The sequence below is a fragment of the Balaenoptera acutorostrata genome, chromosome 2, assembly GCF_949987535.1.
Source record: "Balaenoptera acutorostrata chromosome 2, mBalAcu1.1, whole genome shotgun sequence".
Lineage (NCBI taxonomy): Eukaryota > Metazoa > Chordata > Mammalia > Artiodactyla > Balaenopteridae > Balaenoptera > Balaenoptera acutorostrata.
The window spans coordinates 117,669,822-117,683,320 of NC_080065.1; the positions used below are offsets into that span (position 1 = coordinate 117,669,822).

The window sequence follows — 13,499 nt, forward strand, 5'->3', positions numbered from 1 at the left end:
GAACTCCGGACTCTTGTGTCACAAACTGCTTTCACGACATCTCCAGCTGAAGGTTAAAAAGCCTCTTAATGTTTTAATATTTTCTTAAGGTACTCCATATGTACAGTAATGGGAACAAATCTTATATTTACATGTATTCGTCCATATAATTATCACCCAGATCAAGACATAAAATATTTCCAACACCCCAGAAATTTCCTATATGTTTTTTCCCAGTCAGCACCCCCTTTTTAAAGATTACCACTATTCTGACTTCTGTCAGCCAGAATAAGTCTTGTCTGTTCTTGAACTTCATATATATGTATAAAATAAATGAGTATATACCTGTTTGTATTCTTTCATGTAACATTATGTACATGAGCTGACAGATCAAATTTAATATGCGCAAACCAAAGACTCTTAATTATTTTCCTAACTTGCTCTGACCTACAATGTTCCTATCTCCAGAAATGATACCACCATTCATCTAGTTGCTCAAACCAATAATTTAAGAGTCATTCTTGACTTTTCTCTTACCCAACAACCAGCCTAATCAGAAAATCCTGGCCCATCCGCCTTTAAAATATATTCCAAATCAGACCACTGTTATCAATTTGGTCTCAAACACCATTATCTGACCATTGCAATAGTTTATTTGACAAGGTTTTCTTGCTTCCACTCTTACCCCTTAGTCTATTATCCACATAGTAGCCAGAGTGATAATTCTAAAATATGTACCTGATCATGTCATTCCTCTGCTCTAAGATGCACTTATCAACACATTTAGAAAAAAATCCCTACTCTTTGAGATGGCATATGAGACTACATTATACCACTTGTTCACCAACTACAATTTCAACCATTTATTTTTATTTCCTCATCTTGCTCCAGTCACACTAACCTCTTTTCTCTTCTTCCAACATGCTAAATATTCCCATCTCATGGCCTTTTCACTTGTGATTCCCTTATGCTTGGCATGCTCTGCCATCAGATTTTCACATGGCCCACTCTCTCACTTCATTCAAGCTCTGTCCGGATGTGAACTCCTCAGAGAGGCCTATCCTGATTAGCATTCCTGTCTAAAACAGCATTCCTAGTCACACACTCTGTTTTTACCCTTCTTTATTTTCCCTCATTACTCTTACTTTTGGCATTGTGATATATGTATTTGTTTATCTGTTTTTATCTGTTTATTTTCTTTCTTTCTCCACTATAACATAAACTCTGTTAGGGCAAGAAATTTGTCATGTTCCCCAGCAACTAAAACAGTTTGTGTTACACTGTAGGTGCTTAATAAATATTCGTTGAATGAGTGGAATTAACGAATGATGAGATAAGGTGTCTCTGAAACATCCAAGCGGAGATGTCCAGAAGGCAGCTACATATAAGGGTTTTACCTCAGAGGAGAGTCTAGAATGGAAAATCTGGAAGCCCTGCCTTTTATAGGACACTTATACATATCAGGGGGTAGACTGAACAGAGATTAAAATCTAGGAATCAGCCTTTAAGAACTCCCACATTTAATAGCTAATAGCAGTAGATAAGATTGCAAAGAAGACTGAACAGGAGATGTCTGAAAAGTAATTTCTTGTTTGTTTGTTTTTATTACTAGGCTATGAACCCTTGAGGGCAGGAATATAGCCATTTCTTGGTTTCCTAACACTTAGTAAAGAGCCTGACAAACAACTGGAACAAACTTGGATTTGCTGAATTAAGGAATGTGTAAAAAATAACGCTAGAGCAAGATGTAATTTATTTAATTTGAAATTTTAAGTCAATCAACCACATAAAAGTAAGAATACACAAGCATACATAATTACAGAATCAATATTCTGCCTTACTACAAGGCTTTATAAATAATATTTTCCACAGCCAAAATCTGGCAAGAACTAGATAAAATCATGATTGTTTTTGATACCCTTACCAACTTTCCCTTTCATATCTTTCTTCCCTTGTACACAAGTTCCTTAATTGTGATCTATAAAGCAAATCTTCCTTCTAATGCTCACCCTCCAAGGTAGTAGGTGCCACTCTTTCCAAGGATGTGTCCTTTTACAAGTTTAGTTTTTACCACTAGATTCATTTCCCTTACAACAGAAACCATCTTAAGCATTTTTATACCCACACTTCCTAACATAATACCTGGCATTTTCTAAATGCTCATTAAGACAACTGCTTAAAGTGAAGACAACACCAAAAAACTCCTTTTTTCAGCTCATACAAACATTTATATCCATCAGGAGCAAAGCAAGCAATTCTTTAAATTAATCCCCAAACAGATGCTATAAAACTTGTTGCAGGAAATAAAGAAAATAGAAATCTGAAATACAATAGATGTTAATAAGGTTGTAAAGGTCTTGCTAAGTTTATTCTAATAGTAAACTAAATAACAGAGGGCCCAAAATGCAAGGCACTTTGTTGATTCTTTTATTTTTCAACCATCACACATAACTCCAGTGCATCTGTTTACTGATTATCTTCCTCTCCTACAACTGAAATTTACAAGGTTAGGGAAAATACATCACTCCCTATCGGTATATATAGTAATGCCTAGTACAGAATACATACTCAGTAAATATTTATTAAATGAATTAATGATGGGTGCTGTGGGAATAGTTAAGACCTAACCTCACATATCTTCATTTCTTAAATACAACCACACTAAAAAGCACTCAATTTCTTGGGCTACCAGTTTTCTTAACATATACTGCAGCACTGTGACAAAAATAAACAGAGGGAGTCAGGGTCAAGATGGTGTACTAGGAGGAAACAAAATTCGCAGCTCCTCACAACTAGGGTACCTAGCAGGCACCGGTGGGGGACCACGGACACCTAAGGGGATGGAGGAATCCCCAGTGACTCATGATCTCTCCTTCTGGCTTGTTCCCCCACCCCACCCCACCCTTTTTTTTTTTCTTTTTTCTGTTGTGGTTTTATTTTACCTTGTTGCAGATGTTTCAATTATAGTTTTATTTTTCCTAATATATTTTTCATCTTTCTAATTTTATTTTGTTTTTTTATTCTTTGATATTGTACTGCTCCTTTTTTTCTCTTTTTCTTCTTATTTTTTTTTTTTTTACCATGCCACGAAGCTTGTGGGATCTTGGTTCCCAAGCTGGAGGTCAGCCCCGAGCTCCTGTGGTGGGAGTTCCAAGTCGAAACCACTGGACTAACAGAGAAACTTCAAATCCCAGGGAATATCAATCAGAGTGAGGCCTCCCGGAGATCCTCATCTCAGCACCAAGACCTAGCTCTATCCAACTGCCTGCAAACTCCAGTTCTGGACGTCTCAGGCCAAACAACAAGTAAGACAGGAATACAGCACCACACATCAAAAAAAAAAAAAAAAATGAAGCAACAAAAAAATATGCTACAGACAAAGGAGCAAGGTAAAAACCTACAAGGCCAAATAAATGAAGGCGAAATAGGCAACCTACCAGAAAAAGAATTCAGAGTAATGATAGTAAAGATGACCCAAAATCTCAGACACAGAATGGAGAAAATACAAGAAACATTTAACAAGGATCTAGAAGAACTAAACAGCAAACAAACAGTGATAAAGAACACAATTACTGAAATTAAAAATACTCTAGAAGGAATCAATAAAAGAATAACTGAGGGAGGAGAACAGATAAGTGAGCTGGAAGATAATATGGTGGAAATAACTGCCAGGGAGCAGAATAAAGAAAAAAGAATGAAAAGAATTGAGGACAGTCTCAGAGACCTCTGGGACAACATTAAACACACCAACATTCGAATTATAGGGGTCCCAAAGAAGAAGAGAAAAAAAGGGGCCTGAGAAAATATTTGAAGAGATTATAGTCGAAAACTTCCCTAACATGAGAAAGGAAATAGTTAATCAATTCCAGGAAGTGCAGAGAGTCCCATACAGGATAAATCCAAGGAGAAACACGCCAAGACACATATTAATCAAACTATCAAAAATTAAATACAAAGAAAAAATATTAAAAGCAGCAAGGGAAAAACAACAAATAACATACAAGGGAATCCCCATAAAGTTAACAGCTGCTCTTTCAGCGAAACTCTGCAAGCCAGAAGGGAGTGGCAGGACATATTTAAAGTGATGGAAGGGAAAACACTACAACCAAGATTACTCTACCCAGCAAGGATCTCATTCAGATTTGATGGAGAAATTAAAACCTTTACAGATAAGTGAAAGTTAAGAGAATTCAGCATCACCAAACCAGCTTTACAACAAATGCTGAAGGAACTTCTCTAGGCGGGAAACACAAGAGAAGGAAAAGACCTACAAAAACAAACCCAAAACAATTAACAAAATGGTAATAGGAACATACATTTCGATAATCACCATAAATGCAAATGGATTAAATGCTCCAACCAAAAGACATAGACTGGCTGAATGGATACAGAAACAAGACCGGTATATATGCTGTCTACAAGACCCTCACTTCAGACCTAGGGACACATACAGACTGAAAGTGAGGGGATGGAAAAAGTTATACCATGCAAATGGAAATCAAAAGAAAGCTGGAGTAGCAATTCTCATATCAGACAAAATACACTTTAAAATCAAGATTATTACAAGAGACAAAGAAGGACACTACATAATGATCAGTCCAAGAAGAAGATATAACAATTGTAAATATTTATGCACCCAACATAGGAGCACCTCAATACATAAGGCAAATGCTAACAGCCATAAAAGGGGAAATTGACAATAACACAATCATAGTAGCAGACTTTAACACCCCACTTTCACCAATGGACAGATCATCCAAAACGAAAACAAATAAGGAAACACAAGCTTTAAATGATACATTAAACAAGATGGATGTTATTGATATTTATAGGACATTCCATCCAAGCACAACAGAATACACTTTCTTCTCAAGTGCTCATGGAACATTCTCCAGGATAGATCATATCTTGGGTCACAAATCAAGCCTTGGTAAACAAAAGAAAATTGAAATCGTATCAAGTATCTTTTCCGACCACAATGCTATGAGACTACATATCTATTACAGGAAAAAACCTGTAAAAAATACAAACACATGGAGGCTAAACAATACACTACTAAATAACGAAGAGATCACTGAAGAAATCAAAGGGGAAATCAGAAAATGCTTAGAAACAAATGACAATGAAAACACGATGACCCAAAACCTATGTGATGCAGCAAAAGCAATTCTAAGAGGGAAGTTCATAGCAATAAAATCCTACCTCAAAAAACAAGAAAAATCTCAAACAACCTAACCTTACACCTAAAGCAGTTAGAGAAAGAAGAACAAAAAAACCCCAAAGTTAGCAGAAGGAAAGAAATCATAAAGATCAGATCAGAAATAAATGAAAAAGAAATGAAGGAAACAATAGCAAAGATCATTTACCATTGCAACAAAAAGAATAAAATACCTAGGAATAAGCCCACCTAAGGAGAAAAAAGACCTGTATGCAGAAAACTATAAGACACTGATGAAAGAAATTAAAGATGATACAAACAGATGGAGAGATATAGCATGTTCTTGGATTGGAAGAATCAACGTTGTGACAATGACTATACTACCCAAAGCAATCTACAGATTCAGTGCAATCCCTATCAAACTACCACTGGCATTTTTCACAGAACTAGAACAAAAAATTGCACAATTTGTATGGAAACACAAAAGACCCCGAATAGCCAAAACAATCTTGAGAAAGAAAAACAGGGCTGGAGGAATCAGGCTCCCAGACTTCAGACTATACTACAAAGCTACAGTAATCAAGACCGTATGGTACAGGCACAAAAACAGAAATAAAGATCAATGGAACAAGATAGAAAGCCCAGAGATAAACCCACGCACATACGATCACCTTATCTTTGATAAAGGAGGCATGAGTATACAATGGACAAAAGACAGCCTCTTCAATAAGTGGTGCTGGGAAAACTGGACAGCTACATGTAAAAGAATGAAACTAGAACACTTCCTAACACCATACACAAAAATAAACTCAAAATGGATTAAAGACCTAAATGTAAGGCCAGACACTATAAAACTCTTAGAGGAAAACATAGGCAGAACACTCTATGACATAAATCACAACAAGATCCTTTTTGACCCACCTCCTAGAGAAATAGAAATAAAAACAAAAATAGACAAATGGGACCTAATGAAACTTCAAAGCTTTTGCACAGTAAAGGAAACCATAAACATGACTCAAAGACAACCCTCAGATGGGAGAAAATATTTGCAAACGAAGCAACTGACAAAGGATTAATCTCAAAATACACAACAGCTCATGCAGCTCAATATCAAAAACAAAAGAACCCAATCCAAAAATGGGCAGAAGACCTAAACAGACATTTCTCTAAAGCAGATATACAGATTGCCAACAAACATATGAAAAGATGCTCAACATCACCAATCATTAGAGAAATGCAAATCAAAACTACAATGAGCTATCACCTCACACCAGTCAGAATGGCCATCAACAAAAAATCTACAAACAATAAATGCTAGAGAGGGTGTGGAGAAAAGGGAACCCTCCTGCAATGTTGGTGGGAATGTAAATTGATACAGCCACTATGGAGAACAGTATGGAGGTTCCTTAAAAAGCTAAAAATAGAACTACCATATGACCCAGCAATCCCACTACTGGGCATATACCCTGAGAAAACCATAATTCAGAAAGAGTCATGTACCACAATGCTCATTGCAGCTGTATTTACAATAATAGCCAGGACATGGAAGCAACCTAAGTGTCCATCAACAGATGAATGCATAAAGAAGATATGGCACATATATACAATGGAATATTACTCAGCCATAAAAAGAAATGAAATTGAGTTATTTGGAGTGAGGTGGATGGACCTAGAGTCTGTCATACAGAGTGAAGTAAGTCAGAAAGAGAAAAACAAATACCGTATGCTAACACATATATATGGATTCTAAAAAAAAATGGTTCTGATGAACCTAGGGGCAGGACAGGCATAAAGACACAGACGTAGAGAATGGACTTGAGGAATGGGGAGGGGGAAGGGTAAGCAGGGACGAAGTGAGACAGTAGCATTGACATATATACACTACCAAATACAAAATAGATAGCTACTGGGAAGCAGCTGCATGGCACAGGGAGATCAGCTCGGTGCTTTGCCACCACCTAGAGGGGTCAGATAAGGAGGGTGGGAGGGAGACGCAAGAGGGAGGGGATGTGGCAATACATGTATGCATATAGTTGATTCAGTTTGTTATACAGCAGAAACTAACACAACACTGTAAAGCAATTATACTCCAATAAAGATGTTAAAAATAAATAAATAAATAGAGGATTATAAAAATGATTAGTTTCATTACTAATTACCTGATTCTGAATTTGAAGTACTCTTCGGCTTTGGAGAAATACTTTGGTCTGCTAACATCATCATGCTAGAATAAGAACAAATTAATGGGATTCTTTTACTCTTTCAGTAACTTTTGAGAATACTCAAATAATACTTAAAGACATTTCTATGCAATCAATTATCCTATAGAAAAAATAAAGCTAGTTAGAAAAAATGCTAACATATCTATATGAACAAATAGTTTCATAATAAAGGGCAATATACTTATACATTAATCAGTGTGAGACAATATGTGTAGAGGACAAAGCATAGTATTTAGAATCAGACAGACCTTGATTTAAAGCTCAGTTCTGCTACTTACACTTCAGTGGCCTTGGGAAAGTTACTTTACCTGTCTTGAGTCTTAATTATCTCATTTATGGAAAAGGAATAGCAATCTTGTTTTCCAGGATTCTTTTTTTTTTTTTTAAGAAATGATATCTCATTACCTTTTTAAAGAAAATATTTTTAAATTTATTTATTTATTTTGGCTGTGCTGGGTTTTAGTTGCGGCATGCAGGATCTTCTTTGTGGCATGCAGGATCTTTTTTTTTAGTTGCAGCATGTGGACTTCTTAGTTGAGGCATGCGGACTCTTAGTTGCAGCATGACTCCTAGTTGTGGCATACATGTGGGATCTAGTTCCCCAACCAGGTATTGAACCTGGGCCCCCTGTACTGGGAGCATGGAGTCTTACCCACTGGACCACCTGGGAAGTCCCTTGTTTTCCAGGATTCTTGTGGTAAGGATCTCAAGTAACATTAGAGATAATACTTAAAAAAAATTAATATTCTTGTCTATTTTATACTTTCACAAATGAGACTGCCCCCAATCCTATCCAAATGTGTAAAAGAGGATTAGCTATTACAAGAGGAATACAAAAGAATCAAAGCTCAGCCTCTGACCACCAAAGTGGAATTTCTGAGTCCCCAGCAAGAGAGTGGAGTTGAAAACTAAATGTGAGAAGATGATTTTTAAATTCCTATTACTGCTTTAGTGAAAAGTTGAACTCAGTAAGCAAAAAAGTATTTTATTCCTTCACATTTCCCCTTTAAATTCAACCTGTTAAAAACTATAATTCAGAAAGACACATGCACCCCCATGTTCATAGCAGCACTATTCACAATAGCCAAGACATGGAAGCAACCTAAATGTCCATCAGTAGATGAACAGATAAATAAGATGTGGTACATATATACAATGGAATACTACTCAGTCATAAAAAAGAACAAAATAATGCTATTTGCAGCAACATGGATGCAACTAGAGATTATCATACTAAGTGAAGTAAGTCAGAAAGAGAAAGACAAATACCATATTATATCACTTATACATGGAATCTAAAATATGACACAAATGAACCTATCTATGAAACAGAAACAGAATGACAGACATAGAGAACAGACTGGTGGTTGCCAAGGGGGAGAGGATTGGGGGAGGGATGGAGTGGGAGGTTGGGGTTAGCAGACGTAAGCTTTTATATATAGAATGTATAAACAATAAGGTCCTACTGTATAGCACAGAGAACTATATTCAATATCCTATGATAAACCATAATGGAAGAGAATATTTTAAAAAGAATGTATATATATGTATAACAGAATCACTTTGCTGCACAGCAGAAATTAACACAACATTGTAAATCAACTATACTTCAATAAAAAATATTGGAAAAAAAGAATCAGATACAAAAAAATAAATTCATCCTGTCAAAATCGTGCTTTCTTGCCCCTTTCAGGTGTATTCTGTTGCTTTTGTGGTATTCTCTGGCCAATAAATAGTCATTTTTAGGTAATAAAAAGCCCAGCATAATATCACAACACTAAACTCTTATTATCCAACTTAAACCTCTTCCTTTTCCCAACTTAGGTCTGATTTAGACTCATACCTGCAGTGAGGAAAGCAACTATCGCTGTTTTTTTCTCTATTTCTTGCTCTTTTTCCTTCCCCATTTGTTAACTACTCTTTAGGATCCTTTGGCATTGGAGTAGCAGGAAGGAACTGTGGGAAAGGTCTTTCCTGATTTTAACTGATACTATTATAATATGTCCTTGGTGCCCTTTGGGCATGACAGATAACCAAATGCTGACTCTTTCAAGCCTGAAGTAGTTTTTTTTAAATAAATTTATTTTATTTTTGGCTGTGTTGGGTCTTTGTTGCTGTGCGTGGGCTTTCTCTAGTTGCAGCGAGTGGGGGCTACTCTTCGTTGCGGTGCGTGGGCCTCTCACTGCGGTGGCTTCTCTTGTTGCGGAGCACAGGCTCTAGGCGCACAGGCTTCAGTAGTTGTGGCTCGCAGGCTCTAGAGCGCGGGCTCAGTAATTGTGGCGCACGGGCCTAGTTGCTCCGCGGCATGAGGGATCTTCCTGGACCAGGGCTCAAACCTGTGTCCCCTGCATTGGCAGGTGGATTCTTAACCATTGCGCCACCAGGGAAGCCCAAACCTAAAGTATTTTGAAGGGTTTGGTGATAAGATTTCCCTATCTCCGGGGCTCTCTCACTTGCTCTTTATGATGTCCTCAGCTTTTGCATTTGATGGTAGAATTTCCAGTCTCTTTCAGTCAAGTTTATTTTGTCCTTTCCAGGAAGTCGTATTGGGCATGATCCCTTTCAAGATGATCCCTTCTGTGGGATCTGTGTCTGACGTCTGGGCAATATGCACAAATCTTTGCTGTGCCAAACTCTGAAAGTATTTCTAGTGTCCTCTTTATCAGCCATTCCAAAGCATCTAACAGGCCTTCTTGCTTTTAGCTTTACCAGGTGTGAGTCAGAAACCAAATTCCAGGGAACATATGTTGAACTTTCCAAATGAATCTCTGGGAGCTTCTCTCTTGTGTTGAGGTGAGGGAGAAGTTTCCCCCTCTCCTTGCATATGACACCAATAACTCTTATCAAAGAAATAAACATTCTTGATCATTTCATCCTCTCAGTACATTCTTTGTCTTTTCTTAAATAGCTTAGAGATTGGTGATGGTCTAATGTTGAAAGAATTAGGTTTTGATCTCACTTATTACAAATTCTACATAGATGGTTCTACACAGAATAGGGGATGGGGTAGTTGTCATTTTTATTTTGTTCTCATCTATTAAGGTCACTGTCCAAACTCTAAGACTACATGAAAGCACATTTAACATCCTGCTACATTCTTCAAGGTCCTATTAACATATATAGATTAAGGCTTGTGGACAGAACCACAGAGTTTTACATGAACTACAGAGTTTTACTATAAGAACTCATGTGACCTAAGATAGATCCCCCCTCTACGCCTTCCAGCCTAAAGGTTTATTGGAAAGATAAAGGGGACAGAGGCTTAGGAAACAAGCAGTTAAACAATGGGGACTGACTTCTCTCCTTCAAGCCCAAAATCTGGCGGTGGGGGTAATAGGTGTGATGATAACATTAGAAGAGGTGAAGAGAAAGCCCGAAGTAGAGGGCATGTGTCAAACTCCCTGTTTAGAACTCTAGGAGAAAACATCCACACAAGGTGGAAACACAACATAAAAATAAGAGCTTGGGATACTCAGGCAGAGAGGAGGCCTCAGCCCTCCTAAGAGTCCCTCAACTCCTGTATACTGTAAACTAGTTCTCAAGGTTCCACATCCCAAAGGCAATGCAGAGAAGGTGGTCAAATTTAGAACCAAAATACCTGGCATAGGGCTGTCGTGTCTAGGTGAGTTTACCACAAAGGTTGTAGAAAGGCAACTAAGTCAAAGTCTGGATGGAGGATTTCAATGAGACTTAAGGGGTTTGGGGCGGCAATAAAAGCTAAGGTGAGGAAAAATCAGCAATGGAGGACTTCAGGCCCAAAATACGGCTGTAAGTTCATCAATGACTTTATCAGTAGAGTCCAGCCCAGGTATGAACTAGTCTTGAAACCTGCAGCACAAATTAGTAAAAATTCAGAGACAACCTGTGGATCCCAGACACCCTCAAGACCCAACTTCACCCCTCCCCCACCTCTGGCCTATACACCTATATTTAGGGTGACGATTTGTCCAAACTGGGACCTTTCTGAGAGTAAAAGGGAGCTCTATAAAAGATTATGTGAGAACAGCAGGCACATACTGGGACTGTCCCAGGCAAACCAAGAGGTATGATCATCCTCAGGAATATGGAATGCGAGAAAATCTGAAAGACTCAGCTTCTACCCAAAAGAGACTTTTACCTGGAAGTAACTGGATGGCATTAATAACTTTAACTCATCATTTCCCTGCTAAACAGGGGAGAAAGGTGATCAAAGCCCGTGAGAAGTTTATATCAGTTATTTAAAAAAATAAATCAATAAAGCTATATTTTCTTAATAATTTAGCCTTAGAATTTTCGCTGTTGCTCACCAAGGAAGAATAATTCACCCAAGAATAATAGTCATTGATTTTCTTTTCTTCAGAAATGTCTCATCATTTAGATGCAAGCATAACTATAAGGAGCCCATCACACTAAAACTATTCTTTTCTCACTCTACACACTTTCCCAAGGGAACAACTATGCTTTCAGCCCAGAACCTTTCCCTTGCTTTCCAGGCTGGGACATACAAATGCCTGCTAGATATCTCCACTTCAAAGTGCTGTAGGTATTTCAGGGTTTTCCAGACCTGTCACTCCAACACACTCTTGCTTTTCTATTTGTGTTCCTTCACATAGTGAATGAGTCATCATTCATCCTATTTCCTAAGTCAGAGGGCTGAGGGTCATCACGGACTCAATCTTCCTCTCTTAAACAACCAATCATTAACAACAGTTGATTATCACTCTTGAATTGTTCTCAAGTTTTCCTTCTAAGCAATCCTTGCCACTAAAGTTCAGGTCCTAATCATGCCTCACTTGGAATGCCACAATAGTCATCCCTTCAATCTAATCACTCCTAATCCATCTTCTTCTTTGCTGCAAGAGTGATTGCACAGGACAGAAATATGATGCATATGTTTGTGAAGAGGTAGGATGATTGGCAAGAATTTTGGTTGGGTAATTAAAAATTCCACAGAAATTTTCGCTCAGCAGTTTATCAGTCCTTGCAACACAAAGTACCAATAGTATAGATCCTCATCAAAGAAGACCACATTGTACTGTCTACCATTTAATTCTGGTAAAAAAAAAATCTGGTTATATCTATATCGCCTATTAAAAATTATATCTCCTTGGTTTCCTTGGTCCTAACTTTGTCTTTTTTAACAGATTTATTGATATAATTCACATACCATATAATTTACCAATTTAGAGTGTGTAATTCAATGGTTTTTAGTATATTCAGAGAGCTGTGCAACCACCATCACAGTCAATTTTAGAACATTTTCATCACCCCAAAAAGAAACCCTGTACCCACTAGCAGTCAATTCTCATTTCTTCCCAAATCTCCCAGTCTTAGGCAATCATTAATCTGCTTTCTGTCTCTATAGATTTGTCTATTCTTGCTATCTTATATGAATGAAACCATAAAATACGTGGTCTTGTATGACTGGCTTCTTTCAGTTAGCATAATATTTACAGGGTTCACCCATGTTGTAGTGCATATCAGAATTTCACTTCTTTGTGCTGTTGAATAACATCCCATTATGGATATACCATATTTTATTTATCTATTCATCAGTAGATGGATATTTAGATTGTTTCTACTTTTTGGCTGTTATGAATAAACTTGCTGTGAACATTCATGTACAAGTTTTTGTGTACACATAGTTTTCATTTCTCTTAGGTATGCAAAGCTAGGACTGAATTGCTGGGTCACATGTAACACTTGGAGGAACTGCCAAACTATTTTCCAAAGCACCTTCACTATTTAAAATTCTCATCAGCCATGTATGAGAGTTCCAACTTCTCCACATCCAAGACAATACTTGTTATCTGTCTCTTTGATTATAACCATCCCAGGGCGTGTGAAGTGGTATCTCAATGAAGTTGATTTGCATTTCCCGAATGGATAATGATATTCAGTATCTTTTCATGTGCTTATTGGCCATCTGTTTATCTTCTATGGAGAAATACCTGTTCAGATGCTTTGTCCATTTTTAAATCAGATTATTTGTCCTTTTATTGTTGAGTTGTAAGAGTTCTTTACATACTCTGCATACAATTCCCTTATTAGATATATGATTTGCAAATATTTTCTCCCATTGTGTATACTGTCTTTCCACTTTCTTGATGGTGTCTCCTGACTTTGTTTTTAAATTTGTATGAATTTTGTGTAAGTTCTTT

The 13,499-nt window shown here is 37.3% G+C and overlaps 1 protein-coding gene across 1 annotated transcript in view; it reads right to left on the reverse strand.

The window, feature by feature from the left end:
- MEIKIN (meiotic kinetochore factor) overlaps window positions 1–13,499 on the reverse strand; it is a 141,513-nt gene that overhangs the window by 93,251 nt on the left and 34,763 nt on the right. The window contains exon 8 of the mRNA XM_028168118.2: window positions 7,297–7,361. Coding sequence (XP_028023919.1) covers window positions 7,297–7,361 — 65 coding nt within the window. The remainder of the gene's footprint in view (window positions 1–7,296; window positions 7,362–13,499) is intronic.